At 31.5% G+C, this 25,320-nt stretch overlaps 1 protein-coding gene across 1 annotated transcript in view; it reads right to left on the bottom strand.

Moving 5' to 3' along the window:
• Positions 1 to 8,644: 8,644 nt before the first annotated feature.
• The window catches only part of LOC115888043 (nephrin-like), a 162,266-nt gene continuing 145,590 nt past the window's right edge, over positions 8,645 to 25,320 (bottom strand). Inside the window, exons 10-14 of the mRNA XM_030907611.1 lie at positions 24,471 to 24,669; positions 22,007 to 22,306; positions 21,652 to 21,906; positions 13,742 to 13,899; positions 8,645 to 9,216 (exon numbers count right to left, since the gene is read on the bottom strand). Of these exons, the coding sequence (XP_030763471.1) occupies positions 9,016 to 9,216; positions 13,742 to 13,899; positions 21,652 to 21,906; positions 22,007 to 22,306; positions 24,471 to 24,669 (1,113 nt within the window). The 3' untranslated portion in view covers positions 8,645 to 9,015. The remainder of the gene's footprint in view (positions 9,217 to 13,741; positions 13,900 to 21,651; positions 21,907 to 22,006; positions 22,307 to 24,470; positions 24,670 to 25,320) is intronic.

Below are 25,320 nucleotides of genomic sequence, written 5' to 3'. Positions count from 1 at the left end.
GTTCATAACGAAAATTTTACTCGAAATACCAAGTGTGTGGTATCAAATTATTCGTAAAAAAATGATTTTTCCAAATATTCTAATGAGCCACCTTCGTTCCATTTGAAAAAATTGAGATACGATTAAAAATACGATTTGGGCATCTTTTAACCGGCCAGGAAGAGACACTAAAAACATTAGACGATCAAATCTATTTTTCCAAGGCTCCTTGATTAAGAATTAGTGTTTTTAACATAGCCATGGCACTCTAGATTGAAATATAGAATACAATTTTTTAATAACTGAGAATTTCAAAAGTTCACATATGACATGTCATTCTATTCAGAATGTCATTTTCTATCGAATAAAGTAAAACAATACCGAGGGTGCCATTTAAAAATCAAAAGTTGTAGTCATTTCCGGTGAAACAGGAAATGACCAAAACAATTGAATACGTCAATCAATCCTAATTTATGTCATATACTAACATACCAAATCTCGTTTTTTTAACTGAAAAAATAAAAAAGTTATAGGGGTGAGCCACTTTTCAGACGCACCCGGTATACTTTACACCGCATAATATAATACAGAATGATCTTGATAATAGAAAAAATACTATGAAACATAGAAACAAAAAGTCTCTAAATTTTTATTGTGCACTGGATTAATTTTATTGTAAAATGGAAATATACAGGTAGTCTCATAAAGAAGAGTAAGTGTTTAAGGAGTTGTAGATCTGGACAAGAAAAACTATATTTTCTATCATATCTATATAATCTATTATCAGTATCATCCTGCACAGATTTTCTGATAAACGCACGATTTATTTTACAAACAACAGAACTAGAATAACATACCTATATTTATAATATACAGTTTTATTATATACATGATATACATTTATAAAAGATATGTACATAATATGATTTAAAGCGACAATTACATTTAACGAATACTATATTTGAACAGCTAATATTTTATTTATACAGATCGACAAAAAATACATAAACATATTTGTAAACTGTGTTTTAAAATTTAAATCTATTTAAATATAATGTATGTAACCACAGATTATACAGATTATAAGCTTTGTTTTTTCTTTACTGTTTTTCGTGGTTCCAATTTTCGGAATCGGGCACTAGTTAGGTGACTAGTTTGCGCACATAGCACGCCCACTTATGGCCTCTAAAATTGTGCACAGCGCCTGACCGGCACAGTTATTAGAGATATATCGGAAAACCGAATAGCGTCGTCCAGTATTTACGCGTACTTTATCATGGTTACGATATGCGCGAGTCAATTTTTAACGCAACACCCGCTAATAACGGTACCGCCTGACGTAATTTGCGGACCAATGGGCTCTTTCACTATATTTTGGAATTAGCATAATTGAATAAAGCAATTCATTCTAGAATTTTCTGCTATCTCACTTTCGAAAACTTTGAAGTCGTTCTTAAGAAAATAAATAAAAACAAAAAAGCCCAGAATAAAAATCCGCACTTTATTTTTAATACGTCACACCTGGCATGTTGAAAAGCGGCAACACGGCCGGGCCACCATGCTGACCCACCACCACCTCCACACAAAGCCATTCAACCTTTTCCAATATGGCGAAGATAGAAGTGCTTTATTTGTCGCGTATTTTAAAACCTGTTTTATTTCCAAATAGACATTTTTCACAAATGTCGGGTTAGATTACGTAATATTTCACTAATTTTTTAATATACAGGGGGTCTAAAGCTCTCCACATAGGTATGGAATTTTTTGTATTATTACTTTTATGAAAATATCAGTTAGTTACTTTTTATAAAAAGGTCTGTTTTCTCAGAAAATAGGTAGGTAGTGTACTAGTGTGTAAATATTCAAACTTGAGGTAGCATATATAGGGTGTGCAAAATCATCGCAAAAAGAAATAACCAGAAATATATGACAGAAAATAGCAATATAAACTAAATATTCAATTGCAGACACTTACCTACCATAGTTTAGAATTTACTGCACGTTTGATAAATATATACTATTATGGACAGTATAGGAAGTTACTTGTCTTAGTAAAAGCCTTGGTAAATGCTCTTGGAATTAGAAACTACACTGGCTTGGGTCAAAAAATATGGAATAATTTTCTTATGTTTTGCAGCATTACACAAATGGGAATAAATTTAAACTATAATAGGTGAGGATAACTAAAAAATATAATATGTGTTTCAAGATTTTATATAGAAAAAAAACTAAATACCTTTTTATAACGTCATTTCTTTTTTTTTGCATAGTTCTTCAATAAAATATTGGATATTCTGAACAAGATGGATTTAATAATAAATTCTGACGTCATGTGAGGGGCAATTGTGACTTAAAAAAAGACTTACATCCAGGCAGGCCATTTATATTTTCAAATGTGAATGTTCAATATCTTTCTGTGATCTTTATGATGTAAAAAGCTTGATTATTCTTCCAATATTTTACTTATAGTGAGGTAAGTGTAAGCAGTGTAGCCATAACTACATCCTCACTAGGGTAACAGAGGCTTTGGCCTTTGGCCTTCTTGAGGCATATTTAATGCACTTCTTACCCGAGAACTACTAGTAGGAGTGAAATTATCTCTTTTAATAGCTGTCAACCATGAAAGGGGAACCTTGGGACCCCCTCTATAATTCTCGTAACAATTTGGAACAGAGCATGTAAAAGGTATGCTACAATAAAATGTTAATACCTATCTTTTGATTATTATAAGTAACCATTATAAAGTACTATGCAGACTGGCGGTGAAGGCTTTTTACTAATTTTGGTGTAATATCTTGATAAATACTTCTAGTTCTTACGTTAAAATAATTAATAATAGAGGAGTACGACAAGCACAAAAGTTTGAAGTTCCCTCTGTGGAATGTCTGGTTTGGATTTTTATTACACTGTTATTTTATCACAATTTTGTAGCTAAATTATTTGACGTTTTAGTATCTTTTTCTAAAGTAAAAATAAAAGCTGTCATCTGTCAATTATACGAGGGAAAACAAAATGTGGATATTATGTGGATGTTTATGTAATGTTACTGTCATTGAAAAGTCATATTATTATTGTTTATTAACGTTTACTCTAGTAGAGATAATTTTCAGTTCTAAAGCATTGAAAAGCTCGTCAATATATATTATTGTTTTGGGTCGCGACCGTTCGTTGTACGCGATCTGGCGCTTTCGGTATGGCAATGGGATCACCTCTCTCTCCTTTGTTAAGTAATATTTTTATGGAAGATTTTGAAAATAATACAATAAATAGTTTTTCAAAAAAGCCTGTAGTATGGCTGCGTTATGTTGATGATATTTTTGCAATATGGCAACATAACGTTTCTGAAATAGACATTTTTTTGGATTATATAAATTCTCGAGAACCTATCATAAAATATACTTTAGAAGTAGAGAGAGGTAATCGTTTGCCATTTCTTGATGTTTTAGTGTCAAAGTTTCAAAATAGACTAATTTTAGATGTTTACAGAAAACCCACAAACACAGATAGATACTTAAATTTCACATCTAATCACAGTATAAGTGTAAGAAAAAGGCGTTATAAATAGAGATATAAACCACATATAAAATACATTAATAAAAAACGACTATCCTCCTATTTTATTGACAAATCATTAAACGAAATACAAATGCCAAATCATAGACACAATGATAACAATACACAATATATACAACTTACAATTCCATACATACGGGGCGTTTCGGAAAAAATAAGAAGGATAGGAAAACAATATAACATACGAACATCTTTCAAAACACAAAATACACTTAGGTCCATTTTATCACGTACTAAACCAATCAATACAGAACAACAAACAAAAAATGTAATATACCAAATACCCTGTGAATGCGATAAATTTTACATTTGTGAAACATCTAGACCCTTAAATGTTAGAATTAAAAAACATAAAGATTATTTAAGAAAGGGAGATTTTCACAAATCTAAGGTTTGTCAGCATTCTTGGGCCACAGGGCACAGAATAAATTTTAATAACGCCAAAATTATAATGAATGAAGCGATAGCCTCTAAAAGAAAAATAAAAGAGGCTTTTTTAAATTAATCTTAGTAATGTATGGCAATCGCTTCTTTGATTTTAAAGCACAATAGATACAACAAGATAAATAAACATAACATACGTAAAATTTAAAAATAATCATACAGAAAGTTTGGGGCTTTTTGGTTTTACCTTATTAAGTAATTGTTATCAGGTAGTAATTGTTAATTTTGAAGTTTAAATATCAAGTTAAAAATGTCATTTTAACAGAACGTCAACGGTTTGTTGTAGACGTATCTGTTTTAAAAAAGTAAAGTGTTCTCGAATAGTTGAATTTAAATATTTTAAATAGTTTTTTTCTCTATTCTTTGTATTTTTTTGCTTCCGACGACGGAAAGAGATAACTTTCCGAAACGTTAAGCATTTGTTTTCTTTGTTAGGAAAATTTGTACTACTGTAAACATAACTTCTGACAAGCAGCGTCCGTTTAGGTTTAACGCAGAAATGTTTACAAAAAATAATTATTTTATTTTGTAAATTTTCTTGCAGTGCAGTGGCGAAATACCCATAAAGGATATTTTTGGAAAGATGAATCCGCCACATAGGTATAGACATTTTTTATAAACATTCTGTTTTCCCTCGTATAATTGACAGATGGAAACTTTCATTTTTAATTTAGAAAAAGACACTAAAAATTCAAATAATTTAGCAACAAATTTCTTAAAAAATCACCAAATCGGTTCACTAAACACAATATAAAAAACTTTAAAATACATGAAAATTTTAAGGTGCCCGTTTTTGTGCTGGTGAGTGTATTAAATATTTCTAAAAGATCATCTATGTATCTGTTGTGTTTGAATATAAAATTTTAGCTGTTCTTCTACGCACATAATAATTACTGATGATGTTTAATTTTTCAAAAAATGAAATATAAACGGTTCAATGAGTACTGAATAATGTTTTAGTATATTGCGATTAAATGTAAAATTGATATTGTATTTTTACTGATATGAAAACGTTTAATTTTGATATGATTCTTAATATTTTAACATTTTTGCGATTTTGATAATTCCCATCAAATATTATGAAATGTACTGGATATGAATCTAATAAGTATTATCTTACATTATTATCTATTTATGATAGTTTTTCAGTTTCGTCAAAAGAGTATATTGATATTCACAGTAAATATTTGTTATTGTACATACAGTTTCTTCTTTATTCTTCTAAATTAAAAAGATGGATCTAAGAATATTTTTAAATTAAGCAATTGTTTTTATTTAAACTAAAACCGGACAAGTGTGACAAATTTGTAGGTAATAATTAAAAATTAATAATTAAAATTAATTAAGTTTGTGCCAATGAATACCTTCCATACTCTAAGCTTCATTCAGAACCTCTCAATTAGTGGTTTCAATTAGCGTAGAAGTTTGTTCTTCTAAACTCAACGTAAGCATTCAGAACATCAAAATTAATGGTAGTAATTACCATAATTAGTAGAAAAAGTTAACAAAATTTTAATTTTTTTCACTAATTATGCTTCAAAATTTGCGAGAAATGTCATTTTGGCCTTTGATCACCTTTGATTATCTTCCGTCACAAGAAAAGCTACACGTACACTGGTGCGATCACAGCCGCGATCACGATCACGATCAGGGCAGCGATACCATGAGCGATCATTCTACCACACACCAACGCGTTCACGTTCACCGCCGTACCTATATGTAGTGAGCTATCCTGTAGGTATACATAGGTAGAAATTAAAAATATGAATTATGTATACCGAAAAAAAACACTCTTAAATATTTACTACAATATTTAAACTTAAACAATAAAAATGTATACATATGTACTATCCAATCCAATTACAACTCCAATGTTATCTCAAACGTTTTATTTTCAATTCTATTAATTAAGTAACTTGGATGGGATAAATCATTACAGTTGAAGGTTGGAACCTTTGGTGTTACACAGCGAAATAAAAACAAAATCTCGACAACAAAACTGTGATTGAATATACTGAGCTTACATCGTTATGTATGAAACAAAATTGTTTTCAATTTAATAACAACTTTTTTGAACGGCGGGAAGGTACAGCAATGGGTAATCCATTGTCTCCATTTTTGGCTAATTTATTCATGAGCAGGTTTGAAGTGGAGGCTAAGAATCAGTTTGAGTATTTTCCAAGAGTATGGTTTAGGTATGTGGATAATATTTTTGCTGTTTTTGACACACATTCAGACACCATAGGTAATTTTATTTCTAAGTTAAATAATCGTTTTCCTTCCATTAAATTTACGCATGAAATTGAGAACAACGACAGATTACCATTTCTAGATGTATTAGTTATTAGAAATACTAAGAATTGCCTGGAATTTGATATCTATAGGAAAAATACCACCACACGCAGATATATTCCTAATGAATCACATCATAGTGTTGAACATAAAATGGCTAGTTTAAATTTCTTAGTTCATAGATTACTTAGTTTCCCACTTTCCAACGAAAGATATGAAATAGAAAGAGATTACATTAGGAATGTAGCTGAGTGTAATGGATATTCTCCTTCACTAGTTGATAAATTAATTAGAAAACGTAGGTATAGGTTAATGATTTCTGAAAATTCGACTTTTCAAGTGGAGAAAGATACGTCTAAATATTTTTCAATACCGTTTGATAGGGAGTTATCCCGTGGTCTAAAAGGAATTTTTAAGAATGTCAATTATAAATGTGTGTATAGTGCTAATAATAAATCACAACAGTTATTAGGTAATCCAAAGGATAAAACACCTCCACTGGAAGGTCGGGTATTTGTGAAATTTCTTGTAAAGATTGTAATCAGAAATATGTTGGGCAAACTAGAAGATCAATATTAACTAGATTTAAAGAACATTTAGCTCAGATAAGATATGGTAGACCGGATAAATCTTGCGTTGCCGAACATATTGTTGATAAAGAACATTGTATAGATCTAATAATTTAAAATTAATTAAACAAGTCTCAAATCACAGGCAATTAGATGCATATGAAAGCATCAGAATTAATAAATGTAAAGATAGTATGAACAGAGACAACGGTCCAATTCCTTCAAATTCTTTGTTCCTACTACACTAGTGGCGGAAATCTAACTGTTACGCTCAGTGGGCTCTGACTCGGGTGGCTAGATTTTTGCCACGCCCACTCGGTGCCCACTGAGGGAGCATATAAACGCTCAACTTGTAGATTGTACTTTCGTTTATAATCATCTGCTGATGATGCTAACATGGTTAGCGAAACGCGCGTCCAATGTAAAAGTAAAAGTGTTTTGGTGTATTGTGGTGATTTAGTGTTTTATTTTGCTGGAATAAATCATATAGAATTTTGTGTATTTTTACAGCCTTAATTAGCTGCTCTGTTAACTCCATTTCTAAATTGCAACAAGAAAAAACACACAAAATAACCGAAAATTCCTATCAGTTGGGTCGCGATCAAACTCGACAAGTTGAATCTGATCGCCACCGCAGAATAGAACGCAGCCAGGCCGCTTCGTCTGCAAAACTCGATCGCGCTAATGTGAAACGGCTCATAATATATATTCTGCAGCAACTTTTGGCCGCGCACGCGTGGAGATCGTGATCGCACTAGTGTGCGTTTAGCGAAATTGTAGTAAACCAAAAAGTATAAAGTGTAATTGAAACCACTAATTGCGAGGTTCTAAAGCTTCTTTCAGAACCTTTCTACAATTTTTTAGTGATATTCTGTTTTTCTTTTATTTTGACTACTTTGAATGTCTTGAAATGAAAATCAAATTGACTCACGTCGAACTTTCTGTCAGCTGCTGTTAATATACAATTCCGATGTTATAAAAAAATCTACTTTTCATTTATCGAAAATATTGAAACTTCACATTATTAGCGCATATACCGGGAGCGTCTCAAAAGTGGCTCACCTCTAAAACTTTATTGTTCTTTCAGATAAAAAGCAAGATTTGGTATGTTAGTATTTGACATAAATTAGGATTGATTGACGTATTCAATTATTTTCTGTCACTTCCTGTTTCACCGGAAATTACTATAAATTTTGATTTTTAAATGGCACCCTCGGTATTTTTTTACCTTATTCGATAGAAAATGACACTCTGGGTTATTTGGAATTGTGCCTTGCGGTTCATAACTACAATTTGACTCAAAATACCAAATGTGTGGTACCAAATTATTCGTAAAAAATGTTTTTTTCCAAATATGCTAATGAACCACCCTCGTTCCATTTGAAAAAATTGAGATATGATTAAAAATAGGATGTGGGCATCTTTTAACCGGCCAGGACAAGACACTAAAAACATTAAATGATCAAATATATATTCTCAAGGCTCCTTGATTAAAAATTAGTGTTTTTAACACAGCCATGGCATTCTAGATTGAAATTTAAAATACGACGATTTTTAAGCAATATGTCAAAAGTTGACATATGATATGTCATTCTATTCAGCATCATTTTCTATCGAAAAAAGTAAAAAAATACCGAGGGTGCCATTTAAAAATCAAAAGTTGTAGTCATTTCCGCTGAAACAGTAACAGTAACATACCAAATCTCGTTTTTTTTTATTAGAAAACAAAAAAAGTTATAGGGGTGAGTCACTTTTGGGACGTACCCGGTATATACTGGCTACAAATATTTTCAGATCCATGTTAATAACTGACGCAATATACATATCCGCCCAACGAGAAAATACATGACAGTGAAAGATGTCTGTCATTTTAAGTCAGAGCTAAATTGTATTTTCTGTCTTATTTTAGGTGTCATCAGCAAAATTTTCCCTGACTCGTTGGATAAACTTTACCTGGAACTATTTATGGCACTGTCAAACGTTCTGTCGTTCGTAGAGATTTTTTCTGTAGAAACAGGGATAAATATTTAGTTACAAAAAACACAAGCACACGCACTTTCTTGGACGGCAGGAAAGTTTTTCACCAATCTACAATCATTTTTCCATTTTCTCCGTGATTTTTCATCTTCTTTACGAGGAAAACAATCGGTGGAAACTTTTAGACGCAGCTTTCAGGCAATCTGCTGGCCATGAGCCTTTCCTTGATGGCCAGTCCGTTCAATTCCAAATCAGAAGACCTGGAGTTGCCGTTGGTTAAGCATAGGTCTTTGGGTCTGGAGTCCCTTGGGAACGTGCCCACCATCGCTGCTGGATTGCTGTACTGATGGTACTGGAACAAAACAGGCCGATACAAACATGTCTACTAGATGTCTATAGTTCGTGAACGAACTAGTACCAATAAACTATTCCGATCCCGGAATGAAAGGAACTAGTTCCCGGTTTCTCAAAGAACTAGTTCCTCAGGACCTATTCCGGAATCGAGACTGTGACCGATATATAATAATATGCGGCGGCGACGGATCGGCCAGGGCGATCGTAGCCCGATATTAGGCAGCAGTCGGGAGTGCCAGCCGTATGTTACCGGATCCGGACCTAGAGGAACTAGAGGAACAAAATAAAAGACTAGTTTACGTACGGATCGGCCAGCGCGCTCGTAGCCTGATTCTAGGCGGGAGTGGAGAGTGCCAGCCGTATGTTACCTGTCCCGGACCGAAAGGACTGAGAGGAACTACTTAAAAGACTATTTCACGGGAATCTATTCAGTCGGTAGATCCGAGATATAATACAAGGCGACGACGATGGATTCGGTCTTGTCTATTGCCACAGCCGGCGTAATTAACACAGAAAATTGTCGTGGATACTGTTTTTGATTATTAGTTTGTTCTTTGAATATTTTATGGAAATGTTTCACTTCGGGTCCCTAAAATGAAGAAATATCTTATAAAACGGAGTAGATATTCTGAATTTTTAGACAAAAACAAAAGCTTGAGGTGATGAAAAATGCAATTTTTTGTAAAGTTCTCGTAATATTTGCTCCAATTGATTTGTGATATAGTGATTTTTAAACTCTGATTTGAGTTTCTTTTTTAATTTTATTTCTCTGCAATAAAACTTACCTATATATTTTTAACATACGCAATTAGACGTCTTGTTATATTTCGTACATTATAAAAATTATATAGATCATACTGTGAATAGTTCTGACTGACAACGAAACCCATTAGTAAGCAACGGGGATGTCAATATTAGTCGAGAACTATTGTGAACTAAAGATCTAGTTCAAGGAACTATTCCTCTGGAGGAACTAGAACTAAGAAACTAGTTCCTCCCAATGAACTAGAATTCGAACCTCTAATCATTGCCTGGAAACTTATATTGTGAAATTTTGATAAAATAATTTAGTACTCACTAAAAACACGGTATGTCGCTAGTGGTAGGAACCATTTTTTTAGAGGTTACTAGTTTATTTGGTTGCCTGTGATATACATATACAGGGTTTTTCCTAATTAATCAAAAAATATAAAATCGTTAGAAAACGGCTTAAGGCGGACTCTTAATAAGTATATTTATTTTTTTCTCGGCACCCGTTTGATGAACAAGAAAAACTCAAAAGATCAATTTTGGTTTGGATGGCCAGTCAAGAAAAAAAAATATTTTCTTTAAAAAAAGCAGTAGTGTACCATTTATGTTAAGCAAAATATCGATTTTTTTTTTAATTTTTAACACCCTGTAGATCAGAAAGGAAGTAATTTAGACCCAATGGTTATATAAAAAGTGTTTTAAGAATCCATGAGGAATCACACCACAATTTTTTAGACTAATTAGAAAACACCCTGTATATTGTCAACTTGACAATGATTGTTGATAAATCAAAAAATAAATTTTCTGTGAAAAAAGCTCGATTTTCGCAGGAAAAATTTTGGTTTTTATTGAATTTGGGCCTGCGTCTGCAAATACCGGTATGTTTTTTAATATTCTATCTATCTAAATTTTAAATATCATAGTCAGAAATAGTTTTATTATTTATTAACTGTAAAAATGGTATACTTATAAGTTTTATCAAATATTGTGATTTACTTTCTACCTTGTAGTCAAAATTTATATTTAATAAACTGTAAAATATATATATTCTTATGTTTTATTAAAGTTACTCTGATATACTAATATATCAGTGTAACTTTAAAACTAAATCCTTTGAAATCAAATATAAACATAAAAAATTTTTTACAGCAGAAAAGGCGAAGGCGCTGGGTTAAACGTAGTCTCTACTAAGAACACGGAGGGGCGCTTTGACCCAAAATTTTACTATTAAGTTTCATATCTATCTTAATAGAAGATTATTTTCATAATCAGAGATATTTGAAAAGCCTCTAATGTCTACAACAGTAATTGCCAACAAGATTGCAAAAAACGAATTATTTATCATTAAGTTGATTATATATTGGTTTTGTAGAGAAAACAATAAAAGTTGGCGTTATAAAAGCCGTCGAAAGTACTACCAAATTAATTTTCTAATAAACAAAAATTCGTATGAATACAGTATGAAATATAAAGAAAAATATCCATTATTTCTTTGAAACCCTGTATTTTCTCTAGCAAATACGAGGCAACAATTTCATGTTACAAAATGTCTTCAGTTGTCAGTTGCTCACTCTACAAAGTGCCCAAATAAAAATTCCTTACTTCATTTTCATTCCTGTATATAGGGTATTTCAATATTCCGTGGACATAGGACTACTACGTATTTTTGGAATCAAAATAAGTTTATTGGAAACAATTTACCTCTATACAAAAGTTCTTCGTTTAGCCGTTAGAGGGCATCAAACATTAAAAAAATAAACACATTTTTTCAGATATTTTAGGAACCGTTATTCCGATTTGAATGAAATTTCGGAGGTCTATGTTTTGCTAAGTGCTTTAAAAGTTGACTCTCGCAGAAATTAAGAAAAAATACTCCTACATAAATTTTAGTATAATTATTTTCTAACTCGACCGATAACCGATGTTTTTTTTCCCTAAAATGACCCTTCTACTATTTATTAAATTTTTTGTCTCTTGTAAAGAACGCCACCGCGTATACTTTTTGAGGAAAAAAATATTTTTCCGAAGCTTATTTACAAAAAAATGTTCTTTGTCAAATCAAAGCTATGTAGGCGCTATACAGGGTGTTTCAAAACAAATGCGAAAAACTTCAGGGGGTGATTCCTTGTTCAAAATAAAGGGTAGTTTGCTTCATAAACGTTGGGTCAAAAGTCAACCATTAGGGAGATATCGCGGTACAAAGATGGCGGAAAAATAATGTTTTTATTTTTTATCTTGAAAACGAAAAGAGATAGACTAATAAAATTTTATGGAAGCATTACTGTTGTGAAAGCACACTTTCTGGTAATTTTTTCACTTTTTTAAAATGAGTGGAAGGTGTTGAAATAAACTACCCCATTCATTCTTGTTAACGAAATTTAAAGAAAAATCTTATCAAACACATGCAAAAAAATTAATTTGGATAGTTTAGTTTGTTTAAAAACTTTTTTATCTCTTGTATTTTTTTGATAAAACTCACCGATTTGAAATTAAAAAATAAAATGTAAAGCATTACATGTCAGGACAAAAAACCTTTTCTGATAAAGAATCTAGTGGGCTGCTGTAATTTTTTTAGGAAAAAATCTAGTCGGCCGCTGTTACTTTTTAGGATGTTCCTAATATTATTTTATTTGACATTACTCTACTGCAATACGTTATTATCTAGATGATTATTATTATCGTTATTATCACTAGATTCTTAATCTAAAAATGTTTTTTGTCCTGACATGTAATGCTTTACATTTTATTTTTTAACTTCAAATCGGTGAGTTTTATCAAAAAAACACAAGAGATAAAAAAGTTTCTAAACAAACTAAACTATCCAAATTAATTTTTTTGCATGTGTTTGATAAGATTTTTCTTTAAATTTTGTTAACAAGAATGATAGGGGTAGTTTATTTCAACCCCTTCCACTCATTTTAAAAAAGTGAAAAAATTACCTGAAAGTGTGTTTTCATAACAGTAATGCTTCCATAAAATTTCATTAGTCTATCTCTTTTCGTTTTCAAGATAAAAAATAAAAACATTATTTTCCCGCCATCTTTGTACCGCGATATCTCCCTAATGGTTGACTTTTGACCCAACATTTATAAAGCAAACTACCCTTTATTTTGAACAAGGAATCACCCCCTAAAGTTTTTCGCATTTGTTTTGAAACACCCTGTATATTATTTTGATTGAAAAAATACGAAGTTCTTCTATCTCCACGGAATACTGGAACTCCCTGTATATTTTGTAGGTCTACTTTGGAAAAATAAATTCTCCAAATTTTTTTTTCGCAAAAATTATGCAATGTGGCGTTTTTTACAAGAGACAAAAATGTAGTGAACACTAGAGGGACCATTTTACGAAAAGATAATCTGTCGTCGGTGAAAAATATTTGCACTAAAATACATGGAGGGGTGGGGGTAATTTTCACCCGACTTTTTCTTGATTTTTGTGAAAGTCAAAAAAAAAGTTCTATGTCCACGGAATATTGGGACACTCTGTATATATGATTTGTAACTCTTGTGTAACGATAAAAAAATTAGAAATCTTATGAAGTTAGGACATATTTTTTCATTGTTCTTATCAAAAAAAGAAACTTTTATGAGAAAAAATCATAACAACTTATTTACATTTTGTAGAATATTTTACACACCTGGACACATTTTAACTAACATCAAAAACACATTAAAAATATTTTACTTGGTCATGGTCGTGACTAATACAATTTTTAGCACAATAATAATTCAGCTAAAGATAGCGAAGCGAATTTGCTTTTGATTTGTTGCATTCCAGACAAATTTATATCAATTATTTACCTCTGAGACTTGTTTTAATGATATCAGACTGGGAGATCCACCCCATTGGACATTAGAACTGGCTGTCTCTGCGTGATAGCTGAGTTCGCTATGCAGAGGTATGTGCGAAGATGAGTTGAGTGCTGCCAGAGCACTGTGGTCATCCGTTTCAGCTGCCCCTAGAAGATAAAATTAAAAAACATATAAATAAAATAACTACAAATTTATTCTAAAATAAATTGATGACATATACAGGGTGTTCCTTAATGACATGCTAATATTTAAGGAGGTGATTCTTGGGCCTATTCTAAGAAATAAACTTTATATGAATATACATATATCCTAAGCATCTTAACTTTTCAGGTGGTGGTAAAATTTTCAATTTTTTTTTCAAAATATCTCTGATATTATATTTGATACACGCCATACATGCATCAAAATGCTCATTTTGACATACAAATGACTGGATGATTTAATTCCATGACATTAATTGGGACTGATTGACATATTCAATTGTTTTCGGTCAATTTCTGTTTCACCGGACATGACTACAACTTTTGATTTTTAAATGGCACCCTCGGTATTTTTTTACTATATTTGATAGAAAATGACACTCTGAATAGAATGACATATTGTCATATGTCAACTTTTGATATTTTCGCATAAAATAAAGTTGTACTTTAAGTTTTAACCTAGAGTGTCAGGCTGTGTTAAAAACACGAATTTTTAATCAAGGAGCCTTGGAAAAATAGATCTGATCGTCTAATCCCAAGTAGCAAATTTTATTTTATAAAGGTTGTATAAACAGCTATGTGATAATTTTTATAGGATACCTCAATTCATATAACGTGGTATATGACCGTAATATGATAGCTTTACAACCAAAAAAGGCCCATTTTTATACAACCGTTTAGTAGTATAGAAGTTCTATAAAAAGGGTATACAACTCTTATGCAACTATTTTACACAGCATTATATGACTATTATAAAACTAGTTTTATTGTGTATTATGTGGTCACATCTAAGAAACAGAACAATAAAAACATTTGATCATTTAGCGAGGTACAAGAGTATTTTATTTTTACCGAAGAATATTAGGAGCAAATTATATTTTAAGCGTGTCATAGAATGAATCTAGAGGATGTGGATTGTTAAAAAGGAGACTTTACTCGACAATGAAAATGGCGGGTAGAGCCAGAAGGTACAACAAATATGTAATATAAAAAATCATTAATAGGGTTTGAAAAGTAGGGACAATTTTTGTTGCGCCGAAAATTTTACTGGTAGATTATAGGTATGTATTTGGCACAAAATTAAATCGCTTTAATTTCGATTAAGGTTTACATATAAATTTAAACAATAAAATAAAATAATATTTTCAAAAATTCTTGTTTTTAATTTAATTAAACACTGTTTTAGTGTATGTGGGAATCTTATCACAAAATAGTTCTCAAAAATAACATTTTACAATGTATTTTGATGTTTTTAATTTTGCTTCATATAATGGCGGCCATAGGCCATACAAAAATTCTGCCTTAAACATGGCGAATTATAATGCAACCATTTTATTATAAATGAATCCCTTAAATAAGTCTTTGTTGTAAAATAAAACGGTATAGGATAAATATCTATCATTACGCAGAATTTCCAAGCACTATAGAACTATTTTGGACATATTGAGATTTGTGACAAATAGATGTTGCCAAATCTCATTTGATTAGTATTTAAACAAACAAACATGATCAGATTTTCATGGATTCATGCACGTGCATTTCATGCGTGCCCGACGAGTGAGCGGCAACCTAAGGACTTGGAAAAACAACAATAAAACAATACAAACATTACTACAGTAAAACTTTTACACCAACGTGGCAACAATGCTTTGAAGAAGCCAGACAACCCGGGAGATTTTGGCTTTTGAGAACCCAGGGAATTCTCGGGATTATTTGCCGTAATTTCGAGGAGTTTTTTCTTACATGCTCTTTATAACTACCACTGCGTTTGTTAAGTTTTTTCCAACTTTGTCCAGAATTCATAATAGCTGTGATTGATTACACTCGTACGTAGATATTACATTTGCAACAACAACAATAACAAAATAAATAACTAGATATACCATTTAAATTAAAATGAGGTTATATTATACATTACCAGTTTTATAATGCAGATATTACAGCGAATTTATTGTGTTAATCACAATTTTATCATACAAGACTATATAACTGTGTTGTATACAGCATCGAAGTTTAACGCAATAAAACGTTCTATCATACAACGTAATACAACTTTAATAAGACATGTTTAAGTAACTATTATATGATCTTGTGACTACTAGTTATATGAATATTATAGAACTCTTACATGGTGGGTATAAGAGTCTAATAAAATAATATGTTTGTTATCATATAGCATTATCTTATTAAGTGTTATATCATACTAAAAGAAATTATCGTTTAATGCGTTATAGGATACGTTGTAAAAACCACTAGAAAATAGTTTAATATGACAACTTTTATTAAAAAACAGAATGGTCGAAACCAAACGCTTAATAAAATCAAGCAGTCCTTAGGACAACGCTATTCGACTGTTATAAAATTATTCAATCCTTTTAGAATTTCTTTTTGCTACTTGGGATGTTTTTAGTGTCTTGTTCTGGCCGGTTAAAAGATGCCTAAATCGTATTTTTAATCATATCTAATCATATCTCAAATTTTTCAAATGGAACGAGGTTGCACAAAAACAGAGTATTTAGTACGAAACTTTTATTCGTTCTTTTGAGCTGACGTAGAGTTGCAACACAGTTCTGAGACCAAGACTTCAGTTCAATAATTTTTAAACAATTATAATTATATTTTTTATTAAATAATTTGAATTTAGTACTGCTCTCTTTTTTGCATACTAATCTCTTTCTATAAAAATACATACATCTTTGATTGATTAAATGGATTTTGCTCAGTCATATAGGTTAAAATTACGAGATAAGGACTATAATTATGATATTCCAAGAATATTAAACTTATTGCAGGGTTTAAGTATTTCATTACAGCGTTAATGCTAATTAATGTCTCGACATAATCTGTTGAGAAGTTTCAAAAATTCGCCCAGACATATACAAACATACAGATAAGTATTTTAAAAACGCATTTTTAGTAAATGGTAATGAGCAAATAATTTGTTCGAGAACGGTCTTATGTATTTCAAAATCAGAGACGGGTACTTCAACTTGATTTACAGAATATTGATAGGCATTGGTAAGATAAACGAATATTATGACTATACAGGGTGGTCCGAACTGTATTCCGGAAACTTCGGCGGCATATTCTGCAGATAAAAATAAGTGAAAAAGTTCCTATAAATGTATGTCCTAAAATGTTTAGTTTCGGAGATACAGGGTGTAGAAATTTCATTTTTATTTCGATTTTTTCCAAATAATTTATGAAGTAACGTAAATATTTGGTCTGAGTTTTTTAACATGAGAAATTTGATTTTGATGTCAATATGACTTCTACTTGTAGAGGGCGCCACCTACATATTTATTAACTGGTTTGTAGAGTAATAATTTTTTTTTCTTTTGTCCACACCTGTATAGAACTACTGAGTAAAAAAATATACATTTACGACATTTTTTACGTAAAATAGATCTCTTGGGAAAAATCGTTACGGGTAATGGTTCTCGAGATATTTGGAATCGAAATTATCAATACCTGTCATCATTGACATAAATTAACCATGCTGACTAAATAGTTGTTTGGCTGAAATCATAAATTTGAAATGTTTTGAGGCAAAAGTTCAACAGAACCTGTTTTATCATCATTTTTTCCGCTGAAAAATTCATCGTAAAAAAACAATAAAAACACTATTTTTTGACACCTTGTATATATTTTTTTCAAGAAAATAGTTCAATTTAATTTTTGTTTTATGTTGAGAGAATTGTAAAATAATGTTTTATTTATATGGAATATTTGAACTTTCTGCTTTTTTAAAATAACAACATTTTGTCCAAAAATTTCAACATTTAGATTTCCTTCATAAAATAGCATTTTCATTTTGATAAATATTCGTTATATTTGCAGATACTTTCTTAATTTTCTATCGGAAATTCATTATAAATAATTATCAAATTTTCTCACGTAGTACATATCTTTTTTTTCCTAATGATGCATTGATTGATTTACTTAGTTATCTGATATTTATAAACAAATAGATACGCAAAATAGTTAGCTATTCTCATTCCCAATTATTTTTCTTATCTATTACATTTCAATAATTTCAAATATTTCGAGCGGTAGTATCAATTTCTGGAGAACTATTCAAATCCCGCAAATTCTTTTGATGATTCCTACATGAAGAATGCCGAACATGTTAGGCTGGCATACTTGAAAATTTGAGGATTATTAACTTCATATTTATGGAAATAACACACTATTGTTACAGAAATAATCGTTTTTAGTTATACAGGGTGGGTCAAATTCGCACATCGATATCTGTTACCGTTTCGGGGTTACAGGGAGTTTTTCAAAAATGTCCATTTTTAATAAATCGCTGTAACTTTGTTGCTATGGAAAACTTTGTATTTTTGTGAAAACATTTTTAAAGCATCTTTTTACGTAGAATTTAATGGTTTAAGTATAATTTTTTTAAAATTAATAATTTAACTAACAGAAACCTTGATTTTATAAATGGGACACCCTGTATATTTTCAATTAATTGAAAATAATTTAAAATTTCCTTTCCAAAATTATAGCATACTTGATATTTTGCTCGATTCCTCTTCGAGATATAGAGTTTTTTAAAATTCGCCCACTTTGAATAAGTAGGCTATGAACGACGCCGGCTGTAATGCAAAAAAATCTAGCTGTGAACAGCAATTAAAACGAAAATAATATTTGCAATGAGAGATGCAAAATTTTATAACAATTTAAATTATATTCAACAACATCAACACATTTAAAAAAAATAATAGCAAACAAAGATATGAGATTTTTCTACAGGTAATCGACATGCCGACTCCGTCTTCTGTTATGGACAGACCGGACCATTTTTGAACATTTCTCGCGGAATTCATTCATAACCCCGACGTACTCCTAATTCTTATCTAGATTATACGGGAAATTTTAAAATAAGAACCTTTATTCTTCCGCGAAGATAAAAATCCACTAAGGATAACAAGCACTAAGTCCGGCGGCCTCGACGGCCAACGACTGGGATCTTGGTTAGCTATTCAATTATTATTCTCTAAATTGGCTGCAATAATTTGCTCATAACTTTAGCGTTCTGAGGCAGTGCCTCGTCTTGCTGGAAAGAAATATGTTTTCGACTTCCATTAGGGGCAGATCATCGATAAGGGGTCCAAAGCCTACTAGTTAAAAGTCGCGAACTTATAAAAATTCTGTATATAGAAGGGGACTATAACAAAATATCAAGTGTGCTATATTTTTGAAAAGGTAATTTTAAGTTCTTTAATTAAAAATATACAGGGTGTCCCATATAAAAAATCAATTTTTCTGTTGATAACTTTTAAATTATTAATGTAAAAAAAATATTCTTAAACCATTAAATTCTACGTAAAAAAGTGCTTTGGAAATGTTTTCACCAAAATACAAAATTTTCCATAGCAAAAAAGTTATGGCGCGATTTGTTAATAATGCACATTTTTGAAAAACACCCCGTAACTCAAAAACGGTAACAGATATCGACGTGCGGTTTTCGCCATCAAAAAAGGAGATCTGTTTTAACTAGGGAATGCAATCCCGCACCAAAATCTCAATCCCGCAAACCCGCGGGATTAAAGCAATCAATCCCGCGGATCCGCAAAATTGCGGGACTGTAAACAGTAGTCATACATTTGGTCCTAAATGGTACAAAAGGCATTGCACATTTTGCATAGGCCCACAATATATTGATATAGCGTGTATCTTAAACTAGCTGTACAGAAATTTGGACCGATGTATACAGGGTGTTCAAAAACTATATTTAATATTAAAGAAACTTAAATTTTATTATAATTTATCTACATATTTTATAAATAAAAATATTATTCTGACGTTGAAGTTTTTTTTAACTTGTGTTAGTTATCTGCTTTTAGATACACTCTATATCAATAATTTTTTGGCATATGCAGAATGTACAAAGCTTTTTGTACCATTTAGGACAATACGTATGACTAAAAATGCGTATTTTTCGAAAAAAACGTCGTATTTTCCTTAAAACAAAAAAAATTAAAAAACCGATCAAATTGTTTTTTCTAATTTCAATAGATATTAGTCGTACTTGGTAAAAATTTCGATTTTTTAAAAATTGTAAATTTGCGGTAAAAAAGTTTCTTGACCAAATTTGCATACTCTTATAAAACACCCTGTATACGAGAATTCGCTAAATAGATTTTCGAAAACCACATAGCATCTTAATCACAATAGATGCATCTAAAACCTGGTCCAAACCGCATCCCAAAATCTTTTTTAGTTCAAGAGATATTCAACTTTAAATTTACCCTAAAATTTTGCTTGTCCCGATAATTATGTCCGGCAGTTTATTTGACGAAATTGTTCACAAGTACTAGTTAAACGCTTTTCTTCACTTACGCACATACGCCAGAAAGAAATCTAATAACTAACCTGCTGTGCTAACCTGTTTGTTTCACTTATTTTTAATGGCCAAGCCGTAAGGGGAATCCCCCGGGTTCCGAGCGTCCACGCACGGCCCGAAACGAAGCGGTTTAACCTTGATCGATATCGATATTTCGGTTAGTAATGTGTCGATCCCACGGATCCCGCACGGTAAAACCCGCAACTTTGATCCCGCGAAATCTCAGAGGGATCCCGCATTTGCGGGATCCAGCATTTGCGGGATTGCATTCCCTAGTTTTAACTAACTTATATTTTTTTAGTTTAGAAAAGTGCGTAGAAAATATTTTTTTACTTCAAATTCACAATGACATTGCTTATACTTATTACGTAAAGACTGAGTTTTTGAAAAATTCGCGTCAAGCTGAATAAATAATAATATATCTTCATTTTTTTATAACAATATTTATGTTTATTTCTGGCAAGGATGTATTTTTAATGAAAAAACATTTTCTACGCACTTTTTGAAACTAAACAAAAATATAAGTTAGTTAAAACAGAAGATTCTAGAAAAAAATGAGTTTTCAATTTTTTTTATATTGTTCCACCACTTCAAAAAATTCTAAAAATTTACTGAGTGTAAAGGGGTATAAAAGAAATTTTCTGACGACTTTTAGTGAGTGACATATTTCACGAAGGTTAAAAAAATGAAGATTTTAATTTTTTTTCCTCCCCTAAAAATCGGCTTTTCGTTTAAGAATCATGATTATATTATTTTTTCATGTCTTAGACTTCTAAAAATTACAAAAAAAATCATCATTAATTAATTTTGTATTTTACTACAAAAATAATAATAAATAAAATTGAAAAAACAGGTTTTTTTGAGAATCTGGAGAACGGTTTGAGTTAAAGAGCTCCAGACACCGATATTAGTTTTCGTCTATCTCCTATAGAAAAGGGCGTTTCCCTTTAAAAGCGTCCAATTAAACCCACCCTGTACACTATCGGACAAAGGTAAAGAAACTTTTCTACTAAAGTTAAATATTCAAATATACAGAGTGTCCAAGAAATAAGTGCAGATATTTTAAGGGGTGTTAGATCTCAAAAGAAATATATGATATAACTGTAAAGAAATCTTTTAAGGTGAATAAACAAGTGACACTAAATGGTTTTTAAAAATTCCCGGAAAATGTGAAGACAAATTTAAAATTTTCAACAAATGTTTTTCGCAAAAAAACCTCGAAACCACACCTGAATAAAGTGGGAAGAACTAGTTGAACCATTTTTTAATTTACTTTTTTTCCTTGTCCTTTGTGTTTTTTTTTGCTTTTCATGGCATCAGGAGATATACCATAGAAGGAAACTTACCATATTTTGCTGGTATTACATCAGGATCCTTTTCATCAGTATCCCTAGGAGACGCACTCCTCAACAAAGGTTTAGTAGACGACATGGTGTTGCAGTGACTAGGTATTCCAGATATTTTTTCTTCCAGAGCCACCTCCGGACGATTTTTTCGTTTCCTCACGTGCACTACGATAGCAACGATCACTATGGTGATTGTGACGGTGGCTCCCATAAGCACGCCAAGCACTGGCGATATTTTCATATCCTTTTCTGTGGCTAGAAGAAATAAATTTAAGGATAAGCGAAATATGCACAAAAGCACTCTTATGTTTAATTTCAAATGCTTTAACACAAAAAAAAATGAAACTATACGTACCAGTTCTTTTTTCAGCATCCCGAAATGTTATCTCTTCCAACACAAGACCGCCACTCTTCCCTTTAGAATTGACAGCAAAAACGACAATCCTGAACGTGACGTCAGGTTCGAGGTTGTCCAAAAAGAAATACGGTTCAGAGTAGGAAGTGATGTTGTATCTGGGCAGTGCAGACTTGGTAGAGTAGAGCTCTAAGACGAAATGTTGGGGTAAACCTCCGTCGAAACCAGCCAAGCAGTAGACTTCGATGGAACTGCTTGTTTGGTTGGTTAGGGTGCAGTTTTTGACAGGGAATGGTTTTCCTGAAAAAAAGAAATGAAGAAATTATATGGTCAAGTGGTGTAAAAATAAGACATTTAGAACTTTTAGTTCTTTTTTCTTACATACAACCATTTAAATACAAAAGAATTTCTGCTCTATAAACAGAATTTGGTGTTAAGGAAACTATGTATTGTAAAAGTAAAAATATACCAAAAGTACCCCTAATAAAGGCAGTATGAAGAAAACAGTATCTCATTTTTGATCTACAGTATGTCCCCGGATGCATTTTTCCGTTTCCTATACGACTAGCGCAACCGATTGCGTTAATCGCATAGGAAACGGACTCGAAACCTGCAACTCCGTTTACTAAGTGACAACCCAGTCGCAACCCATGCAAAGAAGCGTTTGCAATGAACTTTCTAGGTATGCTCTATTTGTAGTCACTTAGGACACAGAAAATATATGTATATATTATCTGTCAATCCCGAGCTCAGAACTAGTTAAAGGTTCAATACTGTACAATGCCAAAAAAATGTACAATCATCTGCCTTTGAATATCAAGTCGCTTTAATTCTTTCCCGCATTTCGCAAAGCTCTGAAATCACACTTACTGGAGAGGGCCCTATATGCAGTATAGGACTTTTTTGTTGATGTTTAATCATGAACAATTTTGAATTTTAAAATTTTGATCATCTCACACACTGATCAAAGGTCAAGTATTTAATATTTTATAACTCTTAAAATTATATCTATTTACAATCTTCCTATTGTACCATTTCATTGATACGCCTTTTTTTGTATTCTGCAATTGTCCACGTATGTTCTATTTGTAATTTTAATGACTTAAATTTTTTTTTAAATTGTATGATTTGTATTGTATATTTTTTATTATTTGTATATTTTTTGTGCTTTTGTTTGTTTTGTAAATGCTTTGTCGATGAAGCTATTTTGGCTTTTTGCAAAATAAAGCGTTATTTGTTTGTTGTTGTTGTATTCTGCTGTTTTGAATTTCTCAGAAAAATATATAAAAATCTGACTTAAGCCTTTTATAAAAATACTTAAATCTTTTTAATGACTTAAGTCCTTCATAAAAAGATTTAAATCTTTTTAACGACTTAAGTCTTCTAATAAGACTTAAATCTTTTTCTGTTTCGGAATAAAAATTTAAATTACAAATCATTTTGAAAAAGACTTAAATTTTAAGTCTTAAGTCAGCTTTCGAAAAATGACTTAAAATCAAATGACTTAAGTCATTAAAGTGATTTAAATAAAAAAAAAGACTTAGGCTGTATTCCGTTGCAAAACCAGGCGAACCAGACCGGTAAACTACGGTAAAGGGCGGTTCCTGAAAAACATCGGTTTGATACGGAACGGTTTGGTAAAATATTGGAAACGTCAAATGATGACGTTTTCTAAATTTTAATACCTTTATTATAAAAGTTATCTTTTATGCATTTTTAATGTACCTATTCTCCGCTTTTACGTTTGCTTTTTCTTTTCAATGGAGTTTAATATTCAAAAGTATTTTATTAATAAACTGTTAAACTCGTTACACAGCTTAAGTGAAGATTTGCATGTCAAATATTAAAACAGATCAATAAAAAATAAACAAATCTAATCAATATTTATATTTTTATAGCTTACAAAACATTCACGATTATTTGTTGTCTTGTTTTTCATGTTTTCTTTAAATGTTACTGACTTTAAGAAACAATGGCTGCATGATAAGTTGAAACGGTCCTAAAAAGTCATTCTATTTAGTTAATGAAATTTATTTACCTTTATTGCCTACCTCCATTGCTTTTGAATGTAAATACGAAATACTATAACAAATTTTAGAATTAAATGAGAATTTCACTCGAACCTCCAATATTTGCTTGATTTGTCTCACATAAATGATATTGATTCACAAACAAAACCAGAAAAAACCAGCCTGCTCGCGCTCGTTAGTTTGGTGACAGTTACAACCGAATTTTTCAGGAACCGTGTTCCGTAATAAGAAAACTTTCAGGAAACCGATAGAAACGGAACATAAAAACCATAACCAAGGTAAGCAACGGAATACACCCTTAAGTTTTCTGTGAGAAATGTCTCATTTTTACACCACTTGACTCAAAATAAAAAAAAATCACATAAGATGCTTATTTTATCTGTAATACTGTATATTTAAATTAATATACTTTAAAAATAATACTTAATACAAACCCGCAGCAACGACTTGAAAGACACACGGATTAATTTGGCTTCCTACGATGTTCGTGGCCCAACAAGATAAAGATCCATAATCCAGCTCCGTTATGGGGGTGTACTTGAGTATACTGACGCTGCCGTTACTCGTTCTGGAAAATCGTTCCTGTTCCAGTTCCAGAGTTTCTCCCGAGTTGTTGAATTTCCATTTATAACTCTGAAAGAATAAGTAAAAAAGTTACCTTATGTTTTGTATACAGGATCTCAAGAAAATAGTGTATATATTTTTTGTGGGTAATACTACATATAAAAATAACATACTAGTGTAGGTGTGGTTACGAGTTGTTGAGGGCTGAGCCGTTTAATCTTTTTTTTTCTTTTTTATACATTTCCCTCACTATTTCTTTCTTGTTCATATTGATACCACGGCTAAGGGTATTGCGGCGGGTTGCTGTTGGCTACCTCCGCGGCTGTTCTGGAGGAAGCCTGCAATCCTGGGCGACTCTGGTTCTTGGCTGCAAATTGGGGCTTTAGGCTCCCGTTTGCTCCTTTTATTCCATCATTTATTTTCGTTTCTTCATCATTTTTTTCCATCTCCTGAGTTGCACACGGTGCCTCGTTGCATCGTTTGCTTCCTGGTTTTTTGTGTTTTGGGATCGGTTTCATCGCTTCCTGATTCCTTATCGTACTGATGAAGCCTGAAGGCAGTTACATCAGTGTACACTAGTGTAGGTGTGGTTGTGTGAGTGTGCGTGTCTGCACTGGTGTACACTGGTGTATACGGTTACGAGTTGTTGAGGGCTGAGCCGTTTAATCTTTTTCTTCTTTCTTATACATTTCCCTCACTATTTCTTTCTTGTTCATATTG

The sequence above is a fragment of the Sitophilus oryzae genome, unplaced genomic scaffold (genome assembly GCF_002938485.1).
Source record: "Sitophilus oryzae breed Bouriz unplaced genomic scaffold, Soryzae_2.0 scaffold_682_pilon_pilon, whole genome shotgun sequence".
Lineage (NCBI taxonomy): Eukaryota > Metazoa > Arthropoda > Insecta > Coleoptera > Curculionidae > Sitophilus > Sitophilus oryzae.
Note: the sequence above shows the minus strand (reverse complement) of the source record. Positions and strands in the feature narration are given on the sequence as shown.